This window comes from Brachyistius frenatus, unplaced genomic scaffold (genome assembly GCF_029030835.1).
Source record: "Brachyistius frenatus isolate BFR_SWC_R1_liver_20210118 unplaced genomic scaffold, ASM2903083v1 Contig_42, whole genome shotgun sequence".
NCBI lineage: Eukaryota > Metazoa > Chordata > Actinopteri > Embiotocidae > Brachyistius > Brachyistius frenatus.
This window is the reverse complement of record NW_027210641.1, coordinates 2,973,082-2,998,598: the sequence shown is the minus strand read 5'-3', so window position 1 is coordinate 2,998,598 and position 25,517 is coordinate 2,973,082. Positions and strand designations below refer to the sequence as shown.

Here is a 25,517-nt window from a genome sequence, read left to right as displayed (position 1 = left end):
AAACACAGAGTGTAGTTGTTCTTTCCTCAGCATCTAGACAGAAGTCTGCTCACAATTTGTCTCTGACTACTTACTTTTGACTTTTAAATAAATCCATGCTCATAACATTTCATTAGTCAGCCATGAGGTTGAAACACTTACCATAATCAGAAATAATAATGCTATAAATGATCTGAGACATTGTGGGAGTCCACAGAGGCACATTTAGATAAGAGAGGCTGCAGTAAACAACAGAAGTAGTTGGGTGATTTCATACTATAAGCTTTCCTACATGGGAAGAATAACTGTGACAGAATGTGTATATTTCTTAAAGGAAATATTATCACGTTGGGAAATAAACTGTGTTTAGATCATGTTTTGGTGTGAGCTAATAAATGAAATGTGCCTTAAATACAGACAGTAATTAATTTGTCTAATCCTCTGATGATCAGATTCACACCAAGGCTGCCAATATTCTTTGAAGCACAAGCAATTCGTCAAATATATCCACTCAGATGGAAATACGCTGTTAAATGAATGTTCATGACTTCTAAATATGTTATGTGCATATAGTCACCGCCTTATCTGTGAAGTACTGTGTAATTTGTATACAGATATTCAGGTACGCTGAGAAGAACTTTATACTTGCAATAAAAACAATTAGGTATGAACAGTTCATTCTCACAGGCTTCCCACTGAAATGCATGAAATTTATTGTCATTTATTTCCTGCTAATGTTCACGTCTGGGTCCATTTAGATGTTTGGTGCTGTTACATGTATCTCATACGAGTACATTTAGACGCACCAGTCAATAGTTTGAACATAAACAAAAAAAACAGCAGGCACACAAAGTTAGTGACTACCTGGTGAACATAATTAAATATTTAGCTGCTAAAAACACCCATTTTCTCTCAGGATTTGAGACTAAAGTTTCAGTGTCTCGACTGACTTTAGGACCTTTGTCTCCAGGACTTACTGATATTTAGTAGAATATTTTCTGCCTCCTGTGTGTGTAGTATTTTCTGTGACACTAGCTGCCACCCAACACAACCCCAATACTTCCCGCCCACCCCAAATATGAAATATTTCCGCCCCATGCTTAACAGATGGCAGCGTGCTCTTTTTGTTAAATGCTGATATTTTGTTTTTCCTCCAAACACACCTTTGGTGGTTGTGGCCAAAGAGCACAATTTGAGCTTCATCTGTTCACGGCACTTGTTCACAAAACGACTCTGGCTTGTCCAAATGTTGCTTTACATACTTCGGACATTGCCTTTTATCAGGGAACGTTTCCTCATGATGATGCTTACGTGTAGAACCTACTTTGTGCATCGGTGTTTCATCACTGTCGGCTCCACCTTCCTGCAGGTCCTTTGCAGTCATACGTGGGTGTTGTTTCCTTTTTCTCAGCAGATGTGCAGTTTTACCTGAATGTTTTCAGGGTCTTCCAGATTTTGTCTTTACTTCCACTGTCCCCCTTAACTGCTATTTTTCGACGACATTTTAGAAATTGTGGAAGAACTTCAAATGCTGTACAGTGCCTTCTACTTTATAGGCATCAATTTGCTTTGTTTTCAAATCCTCAATCAATGGCTCAGATGAACCCGTGTTTCGAAGAGTCGGGGAATTTATAAAACGGACTCATATGTCCTAACAAGTCAATTAAGGCCAAATGTTTGTCTGCGACCAGCCAACGGGTGTCAAAACTTTTGTACATGCTAACCACCATGTCATTTTTTTCTATGTATGTACAGCAACTTCTCTAAGGGCGCCCAAACTTTGACATCCAACCGTACATCTTCATGAATGACAGTCCATTTCATACTTGATACTTTGATGTGTCAGTCTGGACCAGAGGACTAGACTGACATTACCGTCTCTCGATGCCAAAAGGAAGTTCATCCTTTTCTTGTTAATATTTTTTTTTAAGGTCTTGTCAAGTGAGACAAGAAACTCTCACATTTTCAGATTAGAGTTTAGTTTAGAGATTAGTGTGTGGCAAAATAACATCTTACTATATATTTAAAGCAGCAAAGTAAAGAGTGAAGAGCATGCGGGAATTGTTCATTGAACAGGTTAATAAAGAGTTGCTGCTTCTTAAAGCTTAATTTAGAGGCACGTGTCACGGAGGCTGATTTTCCCTTTAATGAGAACGGAGGTGATCATGGATTCAGTGTGGGCGATTCTCTTTGGATTACATTAAACCAGGTCAAACTGTTGTTGTGATAGATGGATTATTTTACTACAATGCAGCATTAGTTTGAACTGGGACGCGAAGAAGTTTGCGTGAATTTCTGATAAATAAATGGTTGTTTGTCATTGAGAAAGGTTATTCAGCAGATGGTGTGTATATTCCAGTTTGTTGTTGCTTAATTTACATATAATTGTAACGTGTAGTGGTTGAAAACATTAAATACAGTCCGTTCTTCTTGCATTGATGGATTTTTTTGTTTTGCTTCTTATGACCTGTCAAAGGTTTAGCTAGATATCTGAGTTTCTGCGGACAGTTAGATGATAATAACTCAGGCAGTGTCTCTGTATCCTGATACTTTAGCTCAAGGTGACTTCGACAGGAAGACTTTGCACAGCATTGAATGGCTCTGAATTCAAGCTGCATTTTATATTAATATTTGATTTTACATCTTTATGCAGATGGCAATTTATAACAGTTTATTCACTGTAAAAGCAATTAAGTGTCGGAAGCATCAGTCATAACAAAATGTCTGCCTGATGCTGATTGCAAAATGGTGATAGCAATTTTGTGATTAATGTTTTATAATTATGTCGAGTGCAGCCATTTCCATGAAAGTTACCGACGGATTCACCAAGAGAGGAAAGGGAGCAAGCAGTAAACCAAAAATGTATGAGGAAAAAAAAGAAACATTGCACGGAAAGATATTTCAAATTTACTATTGGCCCACAGACACAATTCCATAATTAATGGGATTGTAAATGCATTTAGTTTCAAGGGATGCCTTTGCATTTTAAGTTCTCTAATCACTCTGGTCCATAATGTGCCTGAAGAAATGCCATGATAGTCTGCATTTGCGGAAGGCACTTAGCTTTGCATTCTTTTACAAAGATTAGAAATCAGAAGCAAATTACACTATGGTGGAGCTCAGCTCAACTGAATATTGCTCTACTGGGAGATCAGTTACCTTTAAGAACTCAATATGCCACGTCTTTCAGAAGCCAGACTCTTCTCGCTCTGTAGATATGTCAATGTCTTGCTCTCCAATTCTTCCCTTTGGAATAATTGGTCTTGGGAAATGCACTAATTCACTTCCCTGCCAACATACCACTCTCACGTGTGTGTGTGTGTGTGTGTGTGTGTGTGTGTGTGTGTGTGTGTGTGTGTGTGTGTGTGTGTGTGTGTGTGTGTGTGTGTGTGTGTGTGTGTGTGTGCGTGTGTGTGTGTGTGTTTTTTTTGTACACTTTTTGTGAATATTACACAAATGAGATATAACATGGTAATTACTGAGCTGCTGGAAGCAGGATTTCCCATGTTTTCCTGTATCTGCTGGCAGTAGACAGATATTTAATGGACAGATATGAGAGTGGTATCAATCTTCCAAAATAAATCTCAGCAAGAAAGCTAATAAACATGATTCCAGAAATGGCAAACTGGCTCTTCAACACAAACAAATCGAGGCACTTCACTATGAAAACAGCTATTTCTGGTGTTATTGTAAATGTTCGCAAAGCCAGACGACTCTCTCATTTCCAAACAGTTTTTTCTTTGCGTTGGAGCAGAAAGGATTTTTTTTCTCCTCTGAGATAACACGGTAATGGGGTCACATTCCCCTCCTATTTAAACCCGTTCTTTGTCTTGCAGTAGTATCTACATATGTTGACCCGCTCGGCATAATTGCCCCATTGTATTGTCAGAAGTGACACAGTTCACATGTGGGTTTAACCTTCACATGAAAGGGGTGTTTAAAGATGCAGTGAGGTTATTTGAGTCAACACTAATTTTCAACACGCTGCCTTTGAAGTCAGTCAGTTTTGCTCTCAAAGGGATAGATCAGGACATTAAAAAATATGTGGTATAGAAGGGGGGTAAAACAGAGTGTACGCCACATATGAGAGGCACTACGGATCGCCTGGGCTTATTATGGGCTGTTGAAAAGCATTCTTCAAAACATGCTTTTAAATACAGGATGTGAAATCTCAGATGGCCGCAGATCCCACAGGCAACATCAGATCTTTTTGTTCTGAAGATGCTCTCTGCTGATTAATTCAAACATCAAAATAAAACTCTGGTGTTTTCATATGCGAGAGTAAAGCTGCCGATGTCACACGGGGGTTTCAAACCTCACTGGAAGCCTTAAACTCAGAAGGAAGCCAATGTTATGTTTTATTGATTCTTCTCCTGGAGTTTGGAGACAATGAGACAGAGGGGAGATTTCATTTCTCTCTTTATGTTTGGACCGAGAGCTGCATCCCGGTATTCAGGGTGTCTCTCCAGACATAAACAAAGTTATTAGATGAGCAAGACATGATTCAGAGGGAAATTCAATGATGGGAGCTTTGGAGGAGCCCTCTGACAGTACGTTCTGGCAATTCACACTGTCATGCTTCATTGTTCTTTGGGGAAGATGGGTGTTGTTTGACTTTGAATGTTACCAGAAAGCTTATAGACTCACCGGCGGTGTGTCTTGTTTTGCAATATTGTGCATATAAATGAGAATTTATGTTTTGGAAAGAGGTGGTGCACTATGCGCTTTGCATATTTGCAAATGGATAAACTTAAATGTGTACAGTAAGTGCAAAGCATTGTCAAAATGTAGGTCAGCTTACCCAGGCGGGGAGATTCTCTCTCTTGGTGTGTATGTTTGTAGAGGAAATGGTGTTATGCACGTGTGTGCACATATGGGGGGTCATTTCTGTAATGTACCGAGACCATAATGTCTCATACAATGCAGATGGAGGAGGGAGTTTCAGCGTTTAGTGTTTTCTTGCCACAAGCATTAATATGGTTGTATTTCCTCATGTGGTTTTGCTGCGAGCAACATGATGTTTGAGGCATGCGCTTCACAGGGCTGGATGAGGTATAATTATGTAAATTGTATTCAAAGGAATCAGCAATAGCTCATGTGGAATGGATGTGTCAACAAGGTGTCCACATTCACTGTGAGAATTTGCTAATTAAACTTGACACCGTTTCTCCCTCAACACATGGGCACAGTGAGACACTGTGGGATTAAAAAAAAATACCGGGGTGTATATTGTATTGCTGGCTCCAAAATAATCTTCTTGGAAAAAAAAAAAAAAAATAGGCTTTCATTTTGAGACTTGAAGTGTAAAAAAATGTGCACCCCCTTCCCCCTTTCAGTTCACTACAGGACCATTAAACTTTGTACATGTTGACATGTGTGTAATGAAAGTGCCTAAACTTCAAACAGTCTGTCCATGCTGCTGCCTCTCTGATGCCCTACTACATCAAAATGGATGATTTATTACGCTGGTTATTTGTCTGGCCCGCTAAATGCTTGAATTCTATTTGACAGCAAGTATAGATAAACTACTTTGCCTGAATGTCTGCAAAGCACTGTACCTGAAAAGCAAAGATTAATCCGGTCCATCAGGAAACAAAAACATACCCCCCCCCTTTTTTTTTTCTTTCCTTGTGATACCCCCCCCCCCCCCCCCACACACACACACTCCCACACACACCTCTCCTGTTTTTTTTGTTTTTTTAAATCTATGGTGAACTTACAACGTGGGGAACAAAACAGAGCAATAGCCAAGGTACAATTTGCTCGGCTTCAGTTGTAGTCGAGGGGCGTGATGTGTGTGAAGCACTGAGACAGTTAATGATGGAGAGACTAAATGTGAGGAGTAGCCTGTGAATGACATTTGAGTGCTGGCAACGAGTGAAAAAAAAAAGAGTTTTGAAGTTTTCCTTTTTACTCCCTCCTCCTTATGCGTTTGCCCAAGATGAATTGGCTTTTCAGATTTAAGAAAGTGCATGGCTGAAATACAAAGAGAGGCTCATCTATCAGCCCCTGAATAGTGAGAGAAAATCCTATGGCTGTGAGGAAGGAGAGGGCCTGGGGAGGGGTGCGTTGTTGGTCTCTGATTAGACCCTGGGCCAGTTCTACTCAGGGGCTTGCAGCGCAAACATCAATCCTCTCCTCTCCCACTTCAAATCCTTTGAACCATTTGAGACAATTTCTTCACTGTAAGCCCCCCCTTTAAAGATTTTCTTTATCAAATGTGCCAGCATATGTGTCAATGAACACTTATTGCAGCTTGGTTGTTTATTGTGGAAAATTTCTAACTAGACGGAGGCAAACTGTGGGGGTCAGTAATGGAGTAGAAAGGGGAAAAAATACAACAACATCCAGCCTGCACTTCCATCATTCAGATGCAAACTGTCCGGGTGTCCAGTGTGTGACTGAGCGAAGCTACAGATGAGGCTGTAGGAGGACGGGAAAGAAAATGGCATCAGAAATGTCTCTGCAGTATGTGGCAGTACGTCAGTCTAAACACAGAATAGAGAAAATACTGATACATTTTAAAAAGCCTGCTATCCTCTCAACACACACTCACAAAAAGAGCATAAGCAATTACACACAGAGCGGCATTATAGAAAGCTTTTATAATGTTTCCAGGGCGTCAAGATCTTAATTTTTGATGCCCCTTTATGTGCATCCAGAGTATAAATTGGCCTCCCCAGTTTGCAGAAGTGATAAGACGTAAACACCAAAAACCAATAACTGTCAGCCGAACATTAAATCAAACTGACATGTCTCTTAAAAGGTACGGCCATGAAAAATTAACTGGGGGATTTTTGAGGAGATCTTAGAATGTCGAGCATTTTTTTTCATCTATCTTGGCTGGTGTGATCTACATTTTTTCACACTTTTAGGGGCTTTATCCTGAGCTTGGATACCATTTGGCTGACAATGCTTAATTCAGTCTATCAGCAACAAAGTGAATTTAAAAAAATCTCTTTATTCCAGACAAGCTATTTAGGCCATTTTTTAATTTTTTTTATTTGATATGTGACAGTTGGATATTATCTCACGTCTTATTTTCATGTTCCACTGAAGCAAGTCAAAAGAGGTTAACATGACACGGGTACAGTAGTGACTGGTCACCCTGACTTCCTGTTACACAGAATGTGAACATCCCGTCTCTGCAAAGTCTGTGACCCGAAAGAGGAGACTTTAACGATTTTATGGGCTCAGTCAATCTCAGCCGTGTCCCGGGTTCAGGAAAACGGAGAGTGAATCAAGTAAAACCCCAGCAGAGTACGAGTGACATTAAATCCTTAATAGTTATTGGTAAGATATTAAGGGATTAAAGCACCATGGGATCTGAGACCGAATGGAAAACTTTCTGTCAAATATCCTCTTTCAGATTACCATGTTATATGCTGATGTGTCTCACAAGCCCGTCATCTATATACCATAAATCTCATCAAAATGTGCATGTATAGCAGCTCAAGAAATGTAGACTAAAATTGGAGAAGAGAGAACTTCATTGCCCTGACACATGTAGGTCTTGAGTCACTTGGCTTTGCAGGGTTTCCGCCGAGCAATCACACAAAGATTGAGCAAAGGTATGGCAAATTTAAACATGTCAGCCAATTTCAAAATGTGTGAAGCAACAGAGTGCTTCAGCAGCGCTAGCGGCTCATGGCCCTAGGCCTTGGGCTGTCTGAATCTGAAATTCACAGTTCAGAGCACACCCGCAGATGGAGCCATAGAATCCTTGATGCCCTGCACAATGAGGCCATTTCATAGTAGATCACGGTAGTCTCTTGCTGGTGTTGAAGGGAGAGGAAAAGCATTTTGACAGGCCAATGAAGAATTTATTTGAAATGTCTTGTGGAGTTGAGAAGATTTGCGTGCTCTTCAAAAAGCGACGAGGGTAAAACATTGGAGAGTTCACAGATATGAGTTTATAAAACCGTTCCTCCAGCCTGGTTCGAGCACTTTATCAACATTTACACCGACTGGAACGGGGGATGATCGGCCCTTTATCCATATAATCTTGGGGTCTTTTTTTTGTATGTCTGAACTGTCAGTTTGATTCGGCACATCACTGCTGACAGTGCGTCCACGTGGCCTGAGCAAACTACACAGATTTCATGGTATCCAGCTGTGCACAGCAGTTTGTATGGAAACATGCAACCAAGAGAGAGACGCTGAACATGAGGGAGCATCAGAGAAAGTGATTTAGGCTGACAAGGAAGTTCTCTGCTTGGTTTTTTTTTTTGTGGTGACAGGCTGTGACAGCGCTCAGAGAGTGAAGGTAGCAAACAAGAGTGGAGAAATTTGCTTCGAGAATTTGTAGAAAATGTACTTCTCGCCACATTTGAACTGAGAGGGCTTTGTGCCGCTTTAAAGGGTTAGTTTGCCCACATTAGGAAACACTGTTGACCTAAAGTGTTTGTTAACTCATTGTTGTCTTTTTCTACAACTGATCATTGCTGTTTACGGAAACGTTGAGAGTACAGCAACGAACTTCATGTTTTTGCTCGCAAAGAGCTGCTCCAGCGGTGGAAAGCAACGCCAACGTTGACTCTTGTTCTGCTTCTGTTTTGCCAACAGTTTAAGCCGTTGACGTATTTACTGTTTCATTCATAATCCCGAGAGCTTACAATACTTCTTCTTCCTCTCATGTTGGACTGAAGGCCGACTGGAAGCTACAGTGATTTACGATCACCTCTTCTGGCACAAAGTGGTTTTACAACATAGGACAGACTGCGGCTAGCGGGTTAGCATGCTAATACCTCAGTAGATGTCTTTCTAAAACTAAAGCCCGGAGCAAAAGTCTGGCAGAGCCACGTTCCTTTATTCATACTCACAACAAGAATCTTTCTACAGATCAACGGAAATAGTTTCATTTTTAATATAGGCTGTGGTTTGTTTTAGCTACAGTGCACCTGTGGACCAGAGGAAATTACTACAGCAGGCTTTTGTCTAATCCTATTTATTAATTCATTGTTGGTTTTGTTTTCTTTTTAAGAAATGTGTTGAAAATAAGTAAAATATACATCATCACTGGACTTGATCTGTAACCTCAGTGTTGACTATCTGCAGAGGTTTTGATCTATCCCTAAAGTTTCTGTCTTCACACCAATAGAGTGGGGATAGATCAAATTGAATTTGTGGTGCTTACAGCATGTTACTCTGGATAGTCTATAAATCTGTCCAACAACTCCACATTTGGGTACCAACCCAAGATTTCCAAGGTGAAGTGAATCTGTAATATTACATGTAAAAAGCAAGGTTAGCTGAAGAAGACCTCCTTTCATGCAATTCAAGCAATTTGTGAAGGACACTCACTGCAGAAAGGGAAATGCTTTGCACCATAAATATGGAAAGCAAAGTTTGAATAGTGAACTTAATCTTTTGTATTTCCCAAAGGAAAGTTGAACATTTTTCACAGTGCACCACACAGTGAAGGCTCCAGACAGTAATTGTTGATGAAGCCGCATGTTACCTCGCCAAAGCTTCTTTAACCTTGATAATATATAAAAAAAATAAAAAAAAAATTGGAGGCTGCGAGTAATATATTGAAATAATGTTAAAAAAAAGAAAAGAAAAGCTGAACAAGTCGGTGGCTACGTCATGGTTTATGAGTGGAAGTATGTTGCAAATATAACGCCTTGGTTGGTTTATTGTTTTGCCTCTTGTGTTGTGATTTGTGTCGACCAGAGCTGTGCCTCGGGGACACAGATCTGTGGCTGCCTGGGCTGGGTGAATATCTGTGAAACAGGCAGTATGTACAAGCCAGAGGGCATGTGAAATAATTTACTTTTATGCTGTACTCCTGTCTAACTGTCAGTGTCTTTTATTTCCAGTCAAGTGCAGATTATTATCTGCTAGATTGTTTTTTTAGCACTGTGGGTTTTAATATTTTAAAACGGATTCTTCTGTTGGGTTTCCTGGTGGCAGACCAAAGACAGTTTCCATGTATGCGTTATGTGCACATGGCATTTACGGAGAAGTGTGTGGTAGTAAATTTAGGTCGCATCGTGTTGCGATTTGTGGTGGTACACCTCGTCTTAGTGTCAGTCTTCTCTTTTCTTGAAGAGTCTGTAGATTTATTCTTGAAACTAATCAATAAAATTGATAGTAACAGCACTCCAGTTAGTAATATCATCGCTGTATTGATTGATAAATGTATTAAATTAGGGTTTATGAGGACTTGGCTACATAATGGCTCCTGGTTATTCAAACTTTGGCTGTGTAAGCCTCTTCCCCTCTAACCTTTGTTGACAATAACTGAATGTTCCTGTTGTAGCGCTAAGTCCAACATTTTGTAGTAGCTGCATCGTGTACTGCTGTATGTCCCCGGTTTGGTCCTGAGCCGTCTCACACGCACATACACAAAGGTTAATTAGGCACAGGTGTGCTTCGCTGACCCGCTGGATTGCTTGTGGCTCTTTCTGAAGCGCCGTACAGCTTTAACCCGAGACACCAGCTAGAGGCAGCCAGTCAAATCGCTCTCTGCAAAACATCAGATTTTCTCTAAACATGACCTGAGCTGTTCTGCACTGCACCGGAGACTTAATAGTGCTCTAAAATATATGTTGTGCTTGTATTCTTTCATGCCTGTTGCTGTTCACCCATCTCTCGAGCTCTAGCTGGGGTCATTGGAGTAAAATCTACACGGTATCTGCAGCAAAAACTAGAATAAATGAATAGTATATATTCTACTATACATGCATTCCATTTCAAATGTAACGCAGTGGATAAATGAAACAGAATTCGGATGCATTATGTATGGCAGTCGATAGCCTCTCTCGTACGTCTGTGCAATTGATTGTCATGTCATGGTCATTCAACCTACCGGGCACCGTTGCTCTGTTAACACCACGGCAACAAGGAGGAATTGACAAGGCACAGTGAGTAGGATACGGAAAGCTCCAGACTGTGGAAAGTGGTTTAAATATTAAAGTTGAATTCTGCCTGCGCTCCAAACATAAAACAGATCTCCCTCTGTTCACTGTCTCTGTGTGATGTTGAATATATTCATGTGGGCTGGCAGACTGTGCTGAGTTTATGAACGCCAGATTGAAGAGAACGGAGCAGTTCAGATTTCCCTTTGATAAAGGTGGACAGAATTAGCTTGTGTGCTGATTATAGTTTTCTTCGTTGAACTAATATCTTCGGGGCTCAGCTTATGGTCAAGGACAAAACATTCAGAAAAAGCCTATTCTTTGGCTTGAATTAAATATTTATTCTGTTTTGTGAGGAGGGTCATTGCAATTTTGCTCCTGCAGGCTCCTCTAGTCATTCTATTGCGTAACTCACAATAGAAAAGCTAACAATAGTTCATTTCCTGCTCCTGAAGCACCAAAATGTACTCCGCTGTTACCTGGGTTTCGACATGAAAGTTGTAGACTGACTGACCGACCCCCTGCTCCTCGTCCGTACTCTCTACTTCGCTCCATGCTGAGCTATAACTCACCCTAAAGGAAGGCAGGAGCCCCGCATTACACATTCAGCGACTGTACGGCAGACAGATTGATTGCGCGGAGGAATACGACGCGGTGCAGTTATTGTGCAGACTACTGTTTGCATTTCAAATGTAAACATGTCCAACGTTTAAATCAGATTTCAGAAAAACAAATCATGAATATACCTACATTTCCAGTTTTGTTAAACAGTGTGTTTTTGGCTCAAGATTCAACATACTAATTAGCCCCTAGGAGATTCATCTAACAGTTTGTGATTTTCCCTGATTCTTAATCAGTCTAATTTCTCTCTCCAACACACAGGCACGTTCGACAGCGTACACACAAAGCCTCTGTTTGCATAATGTGCTCACTGTCTGCTCCTCTGAGACTAAGCAATGTTTGTGCATCCCTGCATCTATGTGTATACTGGTGTGTGTGTGTGTGTGTGTGTGTGTGTGTGTGTGTGTGTGTGTGTGTGTGTGTGTGTGTGTGTGTGTGTGTGTGTGTGTGTGTGTGTGTGTGTGTGTGTGTGTGTGTGTGTGTGTGTGTGTGTGTGTGCGCGCAGAGAGAGAGAGAGAGAGAGAGAGAGAGAGTATGTGTGCGGGTAGACATGAGATTGTTCAAGTTCATTTGTGTGTTTTTGGAAAGAGGGCTCACCCCTCCCCCTCCCTCTCCACCCCCCCCCCCCCCCCCACCACCACTCCTTTTAGTCTGCTGCCCTGGCTGTGGCTCGACTATGATTGCGCTGACAATTCAACAGAAAAAAAAAAACACCTTCTGCCAGACTGTTTTCCCTGTTCTGTTATGGAAATGAGATTTTCCATCTCACTTCATCTGCAGTACTTAAATACCTCTTTGCTCAGAATAGGACTGTCTAGCCTGTTAACACATTTCCTCCCATATAAGTGCTTTGTTGTTCTGCAAAGCTTAGTTGAATTTTAGCTTCTGTGCCTTCACAAAGAAATTCGATTTTCCTGCATTTTGTGTGAAATTTGAACTGCCTTTTCAGGCGTCCGCTGATTGCGCTCTAAATCACAGCTATGTTTGTTTTCTTGATGGCAGACTGTTGAATCTCCTGTTTTCTATCCTTCCCAAAAGTCACGTCTTGTTGTCTTCTTTGTTCGGTGTTCAACTCAGACATGCGACGTTGTAAGTTGGATTGCGATTCATGGTAAATGTTTAAAATCCCAAAAGCACATTTTGTAAGTGTAGCTTTCATAATGTGTTTTTTTTTTAATTTTTTTTATTAATAGTGCACTTTTTCAGATTGCAATTTAAAGCACTTAACCAGATAAAAATAAACAAGAGTGTAAAAGAAAACATATAGTGGTAAAAGTATAAAACATAAGAGAGTCAGGTGTGTCAGTATCCAGGACAATCGTTGTTGCTTCCTACCCTGAAATGTTTAGCATACAGGACATCAGCTACTCTCACAAATCTGCAGGTTCATCAGACAAGCAGCACTTTTCAGCAGCCGCCCAATCTACAAGAGTTTCAGCTGAGTGTGTGAGTGGAGGCATGTCGGCGGTGTTATCCATCAGCCGCCTGTCTTCTCTGATATTTTCCTGAGTTGGGCTCACAACAACCCAGGAAATCCAATCTGGGCTTTTCATCATCCTGGAACCTGTCCGCAGCCAAAACCACTGGCAAACAACTACTTACTGTGTGAAGGGTTAAAAGTAGGGAGGGATGAATCCCGGTTCGAGTTCATCGTAAGGTCGCGTTATCAACCGTCGATCAACAGACTAACAAAGCTGTTTAATGAGCAACTACAAGGCCTAAAATAAAGGAAATGTGCTGAAGATTAGTCTTGAAATAAATTCAAAAATACAGGCATTAGCTAAAACAAAAGAACGCTAAAAAAGTATGTTTAACAGTGTGTCCGGCTTTAATGAGGGAAGACTGATAACATGCTCGTCAGTTTGTGCAAGCTGATGTCATTGACTTACATTGTGAAATTAATTTAATGCTTAAAAAAATCAATTAAGCTAATCTGCCCTTTACAGCAAACAAAGCAGACATGGGAAACATGTGGCTTTGGAGCTGGAAGAGAATTTCTTAATCTCAGATAATTAATAACTAGGCCTCCATAAAACACTCATTTGGTTTTGCTCTGGAGGATGTGGAATCACTTCAAATATACACCAACACTCTTTATCAGGCGCTGTTCTGTAAAAGCGCCCAGCCCAGATTCATTTTTACGAGAGCTTACAGTTTTCTATTCATAGGGCTCTTTAGAAATAGCAAGCATTCATAATGGAGCTGGGATCTGATTAACCTCCTCGCTTGCCGGTACAATGGCAGGCTACCCTGAGACTCAGCCCTGTAATGGAGTCCGCTATCACCACGCATACTCCAAGCATTCTTCGCACCGCAGGACTCGACGACCAGATTGGAATCCCTTAACTCCCCTCTGCACTCGGCACACAGTGGGGAAACAAAACATCCTCTAAGCTGATGCCCCTCAACATTAATCTATCTCTCTGCTCCACTCGTGTGCACACACACTAGACACCGTCGGCATCCTCTTTAGTGCCTTTGTTACAGTTTTGCATCCCTAATTGCGAACTCTTATGAGCAAAGGCTGAAAAATAAGGGAGTATTGTCTCCATACAGAATCTTTAACCGCTGTCTCTAGTTGGAGGAGGACTTGTGGGTTTATGAATACCTTTAAGACAATAGTCCAGTATAGCAATATTTGGTTGTCTTATTGTCTAACATTTCATACTCTATTGTATTTATTTTTATTTCGTTTTCCAGGTGAACAAAGAAACACCTCATTTAACATTTTGAACAAAACATCTAGTAGCATTTAATAGAGGACCACTACGATAAGATAAGATAAGATAAAATGAACCTTTAATAATATCCAGAGCTGAAATTCATACTTTACTCTTTTGTTGGATTGGATTTCTCATACGTTTGTTTTCTTGAGGTTTTCATCCTTACTTCCTTTCCTCTCCTTTTGTGAAATGAGCGATTACAGGGTCGAAGTGTTTCGAATGTGTATCTCCCACCTCAATGTTGCCATCTCCTGGCCTAACAGGATTAAGCAGTCATTCAGGGCTCTGTTGTGGAGCAAATGGATTGCTTTGTGCCAAATATGTCAGGGGGAGTGATTACACCCCTCAGTGGCCAGTTGGCCCAACAGTCCGCCCCCAGTGGCCAGCCCTGTGGGGGCTGTCAGGACCAGGCCGACTGGAGCTTGGTAAGGAGCCAGTCCTACGTTTAACAGCCAGCTCCTGCCTAGCCCAAGTGTCATCTGCACCTGCCAATGGGAAGCAGTTCTCACCCATCAGATAATGGCTGAGAGGAAATTGCTTCAAGGAGCTGACATTCTAGGATGGCAATATGGAGATGTGAAATATATTCAAGGAGGAGGAGAGAGACCTGGTCCTTGAAAAGGCACAAATTAGCATTGACATACACACACACACACACACACACACACACACACACACACACACACACACACACACACACACACACACACACACACACACACACACACACACACACACACACACACAGTGGCGCATACACTCATGTAAAAACACACAACCAAGGAGGCTATGCTTAATCTTCCCTGCTTTGAATAATGTAACCGTCCAAGAGAGAATCAAATTTATTCACAGCCGGGACTACCGAGCAAATTCTTATTTACCTCACCTGATATAGTAACAGCCAACAAACCGTGGAAATATGGGCTGCAAGTGTGTACATGCTCGCTGCAGACGCGCTGAAACAAGGAGATTTTCCTTACTGCTGTATCTACAATGACCAGTTCAGCGGTGACGTGGAAAATGGAAATCAAAGTGAACATTTGATAGGGATATGTCACATCAAATATGTGCCTGCAATCATCACGCCGGAATATCACGGGAGGTTAATGTGCAGGCCTGCTGATCTTTTGGGGCCCTCATCCATGTAGCTTACGGCACTGAAATGCAATATGAGGCATGAAATGTGAAGTAGTCATCATAATTGGATTGAAACTCATAGTGGAGCCTGTACCAACAGAAAGTATAAAAGCACACAGCAAGGCCAGACTTCACACCAAGCGGAGGGCAGCTGATTTAGACTGAAATCCAATTGTTTGCTTCAGTATTTTGAGGTCGCTAGTCTGGGCTCTAATTTGCCTGTTAGAGTGTCTGTCAGGACGACATGTTCGCTCAGACAGGGGACGCAACCGGCTTGTTATTTATTCGGGAAAAGTATTCAGGATGTAGTTCAGGATGTGTTGTTGCTTGCAAGTCGCCTCTGTTAACATGGCAAAATTTCAACCTGTAGATGGCACTCTTATCCCTGCTTTTAGTCCAAACCTTTAGGGTGACTCCCCATTTTGAGATGACTGGCCTCTTTTCCAAAAACCTGATTTGCTTTGTTTGTCATTATGATTCTCTGGAAAGGTATTTTCTTTACGGTGGTGTGTTGGGATGTTATATTTTCCACTCGGTGCTGAAATTGTAATGACAAATATTCTCGTCTGCAGCGTTAGAATACCTGTTTGTGCATATGGCCAAAGCTTACTCAGAAATGCTTATGCATAATGAAATGCAGCTAGCAACTGTTGTTCCAATCGTTCTCAGGCAGCGAGCATTAGTTACACAGTGGGGAATGGCTGGAGTTGAGTGGGGGAAGAGGAACCTCAGCCAAACATGATTTGTCCCTGAATATTAATGCCGCTTTTGATCTGCCTCAGCTTTTAGGAGATTTAAACAACAAAATCTGTCTTTCCAAATTTCTTAATAGACTCAGCCTTTTGTGGCCAACATGAAGAAAATCCTGGAAACATGTTTACACGGCATCCATATTAATGTTCTGGATTTGTTTAAAACATGTAGAGTCCACTGAGATCTAATTACAGGAAAACCCTTCATTATTCATGCTTTGCCCTAATAGACTAATTAATTTCTCATAAAATAGTGAGGCATTTTTTTGATTTTCTTATGTTATGCATTTATTTCCATAATTGATCTTTGTTTTACAAATATATCTTTTTAAGTTTCCCCTCACATGTCCTAAATTCAGCAGCTGTGCAAAAGAGATTTCATCCCTGCTGAAATGATCTAAATGCATTTGCTGCAGCACAAAAAAAGAAACAGGAACAGCGGAAAGAAAAAAGCCTTCACCTTAGACCCAATAACATCGAGGGCTGCAAGTACCTGTGATTTATATGGCCCTAAAAGGTATTTAGGAACAAATTGTGACAGAATGTTGGGTGTGATTAGGGACAGTACGTTAAACATTTGGCCAGTTGTAATCAATTGGAGAGCTGTGAGGATGAGCTGTGGTTAGGGTGGAGGTGGGTGGGATGGGGGAGGGGGGTTATCTGTGCCTTTGACGCCGCAGGAGGTGCCAAAAGCAACAGAGACCACGGACCAGTCTGAGTATTTGGCACCTCCACAGCTGCTGCTCACATGCTTCCACCCTCTCGTCTCACCGAGGGCCAGCACCAAGCACAGGATAATCTTGTTTTATCTGCCTTTCAGACAGCCCAAATGGCTGAGATTAAACCTTCCACATGACCCTCACGGCCAGGGTACTGACATGTATACCCCCAGTTTATTAGAGCACCTAAGGTTAAAGTGAGATGAGGAAACCGATAAGGGGCTTGACTGAAACTGGCTGGATGAGTTTCCAGAGAGCCTGTGCCTATCTTAAATTTTAAAAACGCTGTGTCATGAATGCAAATCAATGAGGCAGCCATTGGGGTATTTAGCAGCAGGGCAAATGTTTAAACAATGAGGTGACAGAATATTTACAAGTGGTTAAATATACCAGGGAGTAGCATGATACTAAAGTCAAATTTCAGTCTAACTTTATTGAACTGATTGTTTTGTGATTCTTTTCAGATTCCACACAAGTTTGAAAGTAGGCGTATAATCGTTTAATTAATGCAAATAGAATGATCTTCGCTGCAGTACATGAACAGCTGGTGAAAATATACAACTCCTAGTGGTGACTAAAAATGCATGACACAACTGTCATTGGAGTCAGTGATGTAAAATACAACACGGAGCTTCTGTTATTGTCGTGAATTTGAGCCAGAAAAACAAAGGATAAAGGAAAAAAATCTGTACTTTTTTAAATTCTGTGTCATGTTTTCGTAATTAAGTAAGCTTGTTCGTATTTCAAGTGTTCATTTTGTAGTTAGTCGGTATACATGCACCTGTATTTTTGTAGCTCCACTCCGTGTATGTGTAACTCTGTGTGCATTTATTTTGTATATTTATGCTGGCATGTGATATTTATAGTTTTATGACAGGATAAATCCAGTGAAAACCAACAGTCGCACAAATAAAACCGAAATGTTCTCAGTTCACTGTTCATAACTAGGTTTTTTTGACAATGTTAAAAAAAATTCCCAACAGAATCACCTCAGTTTGACTGACAAAATTAGACTGTGAAACATATTCAAATAGAAAACAGTAAACATATTTGAATAGATTTTTATTTTTTTATATATTTAAAAACCTTCCTTTTTTGCATTTTATATCGAAGAATTTCTCTGAGGAACGGGAACCTGGAAACTGTGACAAAAAACAATTGGCTGAATTTTCTAGCAGTGGGTGACATTGTGGCTGTTATCCAAAAGGTGGACCTTTGAGACATTTGTTCCCAGTGGCATATGCCAGGATTATTGCTCCCAGTGTCACCAAATGCTTTTCCTGCCTCCCTACCTGGTGCCGTGTGAGCTAGAGGAGGCACAATCTTCAAATGGCCTTCAAAGTATGTCAAAGGCTGGGCTGACATCAGACTGATTTCTGACCATCATTGTGACTACTGTGATTCCCACTGCCAAGGCAAGATTAACAATATTCTTACCATTAATTAAAATCACCTCAGTGAGAGAACAGATGGTGAAACCCATTAATCTGCGGTAAAGCTCTTACTGTCACCAGACACGTCTTAATCAAGCCGTGATCTGCATTAATCACCTGACTTAAGTGACAAACAAGTATCACTCCTGTGTTAGCCAGGCTTTGTTTGTGGCCAGACCTCCGGTGACCCTATCGTGATGCATTGATTTGAAAAATACTTTGGACATGAGTAGATAAAGTTTTTTATTGAGGCAGTGAGCTCAATGACATGGTGGTGGTGGTGGTGGTGGGGGGGGGCTCTCAAATGAACACATCAGCGCTCCCTGTACAGCTGCTCTTTTAGGCGATATGTCTGTGCAAGACAAAAACATTCTATCAACAGCTGCTCAGTTGTTACCTTGAAACAGAGATGGAAGTGTGTGAGACATTTGATAAGATTAAAGCTTAATCCTCTTAGTGACAAACAACTAATTTGGCTAATAAATCTGTGTTACCTTCTGACTCCTCATAGCCATAAAATCCTGGATTTGAACACGCAGCCAGCATGGGGTTATTGTGCTGAAGGCTTTGTGTCTGGTTTGGGCCACAGAGGTGTCTTACGTTTGTTCCCCCACTGGCTCAGGGTTCATATGTTCAGCATGGTCTTGATTTTAATTAGGCATGAAAACACAAATAGAGGCCAAGTAAATAAAGTACAGAATTTGCCGATACGGAGGCTGCATTTCATGTTTACATCCAACTCTGCATCAGAATATTTATCACTGAGTAGCTCGAAGGATGATGCAGCGCTGTTGAACTTCCCAGATTAGTGATTAAGGTTATATTTTGCATTGGCCTGCCCTGCCGTCAAGCTCCGAATGCCACTTGATATCATGATTTGTGGTGTAACGATGAATGCAGCGTATAGGAAACCCACTTGTTGACTTGGTGCCTTGTGGATTTGAGAACAAACTATAAGCAGCCACTTCTGCTGTAATGTGATCTGACTGAAGCGTGTTCCAAGTTCAATATGGAAACACGGCAGCTTTCAATAGCACACATTGTAAATTGCCCTACTCTGCTACAAAGTGTTGCAGCATTTTGTTATTGTTTTTTGTTAATGCTGCCTGGCATTCTTGCCAAGAACAGCAGGCGCTATTATTTGAAAGCGAAAATCAATTTTCTCATTTAGTGTGTAAGCAAAATTTGGCTTGTATAACACTTTAAATATACAGCCGCTCACTGACAAGTGTCTCTGGGCTCTGTGGGTCTTTATTGTGTGCCTTTTTTCACAGCTTTCAGTTTGTGTCCTCTTGGGGGGGGGGGCTCAGACAGATTTAAACCAAACTTTTGTGAGGTGTCAAGAGCCCTTTGAAGGGCAATAGATGCCTCTTAATCATCAGAAGCTAATCACCCCATATGCTTGACAAAGGTCTGGTTGACTCATGCTCTTTTGTTATCACTATGAGATCTGTGTGTGTGTGTGTGTGTGTGTGTGTGTGTGTGTGTGTGTGTGTGTGTGTGTGTGTGTGTGTGTGTGTGTGTGTGTGTGTGTGTGTGTGTGTGTGTGTGTGTGTGTGTGTGTGTGTGTGTGTGTGTGTGTGTGTGTGTGTGTGTGTGTGTGTGTGTGTGTGTGTGTGTGTGTGTGGAGTCACTGTAGTCTTTTCTGACTTCCAAGGCTTCCGTTACAAAAACTATTGTTAAAAAGGGTAAATCAAGTGCAATTAAGTGTTTATTACAATACAGATGGTCTTGATTGTACTGGCAAGTCTTTCCTCTGACACGGAGCTACAATGATATTTTGTGTGTAATTAACATTGTGGGTGTCCTAACAACACAACACTAATCAAATGGCACTTGTCTGGCTTTGTGGGTTTTCTTAACCGCATTGCATTGAAATTCCTCCCCCGCTATTTGAACAGATGAGACAGTGTATACAGTCGTTCAGCAGAAAAAAGGAGATTTATGCTTTTTCTCATGCAGATTATTTATGGGCAATGTTTACATGAATAAATAATATTGGGAGAAAAAACAGAATTCAAATAAATATTTATGAAGTTTTATTAAGCCTAAATGTCAAAATATGAGCAGAATGTGATTTTAGGTGAATATGAATAACAATGAATGTCATTAGACCCGAGATCCTCCATTATTAAATATTCTCTTCAGTTACCAAGTGGTGGAAAAATAACCAAGTACATTAACTCAGTATGGTGTCTGGGGTTTATTATACTTCTACTTCACAAGATATCAAAAGGCATGATTGAACTTGTTCACAAGAGTTATCTAACAGCTATATACTTTGCAGATTAGTATTCTACAGTACATGTAAAAATATATAGTAATCTGAGGTGCAACTCAGGATAATTCATTATTAAAAGACCCAGCGGCAACTATAAAATTGTTTAAAGTAGCAGCGGCTCCATAACATTATTCTGCTAATGTGTTAAAACATCAATGGTTATTTTCCAGTAATATAATCTCTGTAATTAGATACTCTGCACTAGCCTATATTACTTTAAATACTCGAAGTGCACTCTGATATGTCTGTGCTTTTACTTGTGTAATGAGTCTTTTTACATTGTGGCATATACTTTTAAACATTTCTTCCACCACTGCTCTCATACTTTTCCTTTTGAAAATAGCAGGGAAAGCAAGGAAAAACTACAAGCAGCCTGTCAATCATGCTCATATAGGCCTCCTTTCTTGTGTCATAAATCGCTGTGAACTTTTGCAGAAATTACCACCAATTATTATTTTATTTTTATGTGTCTTTTTCCTCCTACGTTTTTATGTTTCCACCCTTACTTCTACATACTGCCCATTAGCTGGGTGACTAACTCGCCCAATGAAGTTTCCAACAGGTAGACCTGAGCTTCCCCCTGCTGCATAAAGTCCTCTTTTATGTAGTCCTCCACGTCATTTATTTAAGTAATTGCCGTGTGCAGAATTCTTTAAATAACTTTGTTATCAGCCTGATTAAAGCTCAACAATCAGTTGATCTAATCACCCATTTGCGATCAGCAGCTTGCTCCATTCTCAAACGTTTTCCTTTTGGCACCCCACTGGAAAGCAATTGGTCCATTGGCCAGGTCATTTGCATATACCGGGGCTTAAAGTCCCTCTGCAAAGTCAGAGTTGAACACAGTTGTGATTCGACCTGACAGCACAAGAGGCGGATTGCTTGCATCATTTATGACATTTGTGGGCAGCGTTTTGTAGCCCCTCCATCATGGGATTTTGCAAGACTGCAGTGGCCGAACTTTTTATTTTGCTTGCTGTATTTCCATACACTGTTCAGTGTACGACTACAAGGTATTTCACCTATGAAGAGGATGCACCCGGGACGGAGATAGGCAATTTGTCTCAAGATTTGAAGATTGACCCGGCTGATGACCCTGACACATCATTCCGCTTCATGCAAGAAAACAACTCGTCTGTGGTTGAAATGAGGGAAATAGACGGACTTCTGAGTGTTGCTGAAATAATTGATCGAGAGCAGCTCTGCCCCAGGTCTCCCCGTTGCTTTATCACCTTCGACATCGTGGCCCTCTCCAGAGAGAAGTTTCAACTCATCCACGTGGAAATAGAGGTGAAAGACATCAACGACCACTCTCCTCATTTTCCGCGCAACGAGACAGATCTGGAGATATTGGAAAATGTTCCACTGGACTCAAGGTTCCCGCTGCAGATCGCTCTCGACGAGGATGTGGGCGAGAACTATATTCAGAGCTACAACATTTCTGCATCCAGTCATTTCGCCATTGAAGTACGCGATCGGGAGGACGGAGTGAAGTTTGCTGAGCTGGTGCTGGTGAGGGAGCTCGACAGGGAGGTGGAGGACTTCTACACAATCGAAGTCACTGCATCTGACGGAGGGGAGCCTGCAAAGTCCGGGTCAATGACTGTTTATATCAAAGTGTTGGACTTTAATGACAACAGCCCGACGTTTGAGCACAGCTCTCTGAAAGTTGAGCTGAATGAAGACTCTCCGGTAGGTCACCGAGTTCTTAAAGTGCATGCGTTTGACCCCGATGACGGCATTAACGGTGAAGTGGTGTACGCGTTCTCCGAGGGGTTGTCACAGGAAGCTGCACGCCTCTTCCACATCGACCCTAATTCTGGTGACGTGACCTTGAAGGCGCTTGTTGATTTTGAGAAGAGGTCGTCATATGAGCTGAACATCAAAGCGTCTGATTTGGGCGCCAACTCTGTCCCATCCACCTGCAAAATTGTGATAGATATCGTGGACGTGAATGACAACGCACCGGAAATCAACATCAAACCGATGACCTCCAGCAGTGATGGACTCGCCTACATCACAGAGGCTGCAGCTGCAGAGAGTTTCGTGGCTCTGATCAGCACCTCGGACAGAGACTCTGGCTCCAATGGGTACGTGCGTGTCAGCCTGCTCGGGCACGAGCATTTCACCCTCCAGCAGGCATACGGAGACACTTTCATGATTGTTACCACCACCACTTTAGATAGAGAGAAGATCCCTGAGTATAACCTGACTGTGGTTGCAGAAGACCTGGGGAGCCCACCTTTCAAAACTGTCAGACGGTATACTATCCGTGTTACAGATGAGAACGACAACCCCCCTCTCTTCAGTATGTCGTTGTATGAAGTTTCAGTGCTGGAAAACAACATCCCAGGTTCATATGTAACCACCGTTGTTGCTCGAGATCCTGATATGGGAAAGAATGCCAAAGTCTCTTACAAACTCATAGATTCAGAGGTGCCAGGGGGAGGCCTCTTGTCCACGTATGTCTCTATAGATTCACTCTCGGGGTCTGTGTATAGTTTAAGGTCCTTTGATTACGAGAAGCTTCAGCAGATTGAGCTGGTCATCCAAGCAGAAGACAGAGGTTTCCCCTCTCTGTCAAGCGCATCAACAATCAGGATTAGAGTTGTGGATCAGAATGACAACTATCCGTACTTCACGTTGCCTGTCCTGCTGAATGAATCCGCTGATATTCCTCTGCCCTTTAATGCACCTTCTGGCTATCTTGCCATCCGCGTCTCAGCTGAAGATGATGATGAGGGAGTGAATGGCGAGCTCTCCTACCAAATTGTACAGGGGGACGCAAAGCTTTTTACAATGAACAAAGACACTGGAGAGATTGCTCTAAAACAATGGCTGACAGCTGAAATTGGGGACGTGCTGGAAATGAAAATCGCAGTGAGTGACAATGGCAGGTCCCGGCTCTCTAGCACGGCCGCTATTAGGTTTGTCGTCTCAGACACAGAGCCCTCTGAAGACCAAGTCCTCATTGTGCTGCGGTCAAGTGATGAAGAAGGCTCCGGCTTAGATGGCTCACTAATTATCATTATCACGCTCAGCGGGGGATGTGCATTGTTGCTGATTGCGATAGTGGTTGTTGTTGTCACATGCAAACTCGGCCGTGGGGGGAGAAGCCGTAACACCAAAAGAGAAGTGTGCCAGAGCCTGTTCGACGGAAGGCCAATGGCCATGCTCGGCTCAACAGAACCAAACATTTACACGGGTCAGCGAGGCTTCTTCCATGAGAGGACTTCTTTGTCTCTGGATGATTCCTGCCTGTACGAGGAGCGGAGCGCAGACTCAGAAACAAAGGTGAGTCTGCTGTGTTAAATATTTTCCAGACTTGTTTCATCTTTTATTTTTAAAATGCACATGATTTTCCCTCATGCCACCTTGATCTTTGAGCCAGAAATGGAAACTAAGCTCCCTGCTGTCACTTTTGTTTGTTCTCTTAGATGTTCCTGCCCTCCAAGCATTTCCAACCAACGTCTGTGTGGCAAGGTGACAAATACTGCCTGCAAGTGAGGTAAGACAACTCCATAAGATTTATTTTTCACATGCAAAATATGCTTTATTAACTATAAGATCTCTTTAAATAGAAAGCGTGAGACTCTGCATACAGATTGTTGCATTCCTGTTGAATGAGATCAGATGAACAGTAAAGATCCAGGCCCTGTAGATGATAAAAAAAAACAAAAACAAAAAAACACATCAATAATCTAGCTAATGTGGTGCAGTCATGGCTCATACTGTATCTGTTGATTGCATTTGCAGTGGCATCAGCAACACTGACCAGCTGAGCGTGAAGGACAGTGGTAAAGGGGACAGTGACTTCAACGACAGTGACTCTGATGTGAGTGGCGACGGAGGCAAGAAGAACTTCACTACCTTCCACCCACGGCTAAAAAGTGAGTTTTCCTCTCTGAGTTTTGAATTGTTGACATCATACACGGCTGAGTAAAAGACAAGCATTCACCACAACAACATAAATGATTAATGGTGGTGATGTAACATATGCATCAACAACTTATTTATTTCACTTTTATTTCAGGCACTGCTAGCATCTTATCTGGGGATTGTCAAAGCACCTACTCTGCCATACCAGTGCACAGCTTCAGAGCCCCCACAGACAATGCCTACACAATCAGCTTCTCCCCAGCGCCCGTCTTCAACAATCCTCATGGCGGCCCCCAGTCTTTGAAGGACTCCAGTTATGGCACAAATCGGCAAAAATCACGAGGCAGCATGCAAACCTTCAACAGGACCGGGACCCTTCCTTCCTACTTCCCTCTGCAGCAGCATGAGGCTGACGTTGGAGGCGCTGCGGTCCTCAGGCAGAGTCCAGATATTGTAACGGTAGCGACAGCGTTAGAGATTGCAACTATGTTTTAAAAAGCCGTGAGCTGATTGACATGGAACTGAAAGATGTACATATTTGTAAACATTCTCACTGTAATAGGTGTACATATTTTTTTGAAGAGCAGAATTATCGTATGATTGTACGTTTACTCATGTAACATTATTTGAATTTTGGTTTACTGCGTTCTGAGATGCACTCTGATGTATCTTTTTCAAATAAAAGTGTGATTGAAATGATGGAAAATGTTATTGATTCAACAGCTTACTCAAACAGGTTGACAGGACGACTATAATGAAATGTGACAATTCATCATTTTAATTGAAAAATATTGCATTTTGAAGATGAAATAATACTCCCTTGCCATCAGAAAACCCCAGTCTGAATTTGTAAACATGGAGAACTCTTCCCCCAGTTTGAATCTACATGATCAAGACTCCAGTCAGTGATGATCAGATGTAAAATCTGATGCTGCTCCATTACCTGGGAGACTGGCTTTGAAGACTCCTTGGTTGCTCGGTTGAGTTTCTTGCATGCAAATGAGGGAGCAGAACTGGTACTCGTGGAAAATAAAGTATAAACCATTATTCCTGCAAAATCCTGCTGGGTGCTGTCACATTGCTCTTTGAAATAATTAACATCACTGTACACAAGACAGTACAACATATATC

The 25,517-nt window shown here is 41.7% G+C and overlaps 1 protein-coding gene across 1 annotated transcript; it reads left to right on the top strand.

Moving 5' to 3' along the window:
• The first annotated feature begins 14,505 nt into the window (after nt 1–14,505).
• Nucleotides 14,506–25,082, top strand: pcdh8 (protocadherin 8). The gene is made up of 5 exons (XM_069702431.1): nt 14,506–14,610; nt 21,507–23,801; nt 23,945–24,015; nt 24,264–24,397; nt 24,541–25,082. The coding sequence occupies exons 1-5, from the start codon at nt 14,506–14,508 to the stop codon at nt 24,879–24,881; spliced, it is 2,946 nt and encodes a 981-aa protein (XP_069558532.1). The 3' UTR covers nt 24,882–25,082.
• The last annotated feature ends 435 nt before the right edge of the window (nt 25,083–25,517 follow it).

Bases quoted from the DNA above. Each gene is read 5' to 3' on its own strand.
- pcdh8 (XM_069702431.1), top strand. From the start codon at position 14,506: ATGTCAGGGGGAGTGATTACACCCCTCAGTGGCCAGTTGGCCCAACAG. The intron at 23,802-23,944 runs GTGAGTCTGCTG...TTGTTCTCTTAG, and splicing joins GCGCAGACTCAGAAACAAAG to ATGTTCCTGCCCTCCAAGCA. The intron at 24,016-24,263 runs GTAAGACAACTC...TTGCATTTGCAG, and splicing joins AAATACTGCCTGCAAGTGAG to TGGCATCAGCAACACTGACC.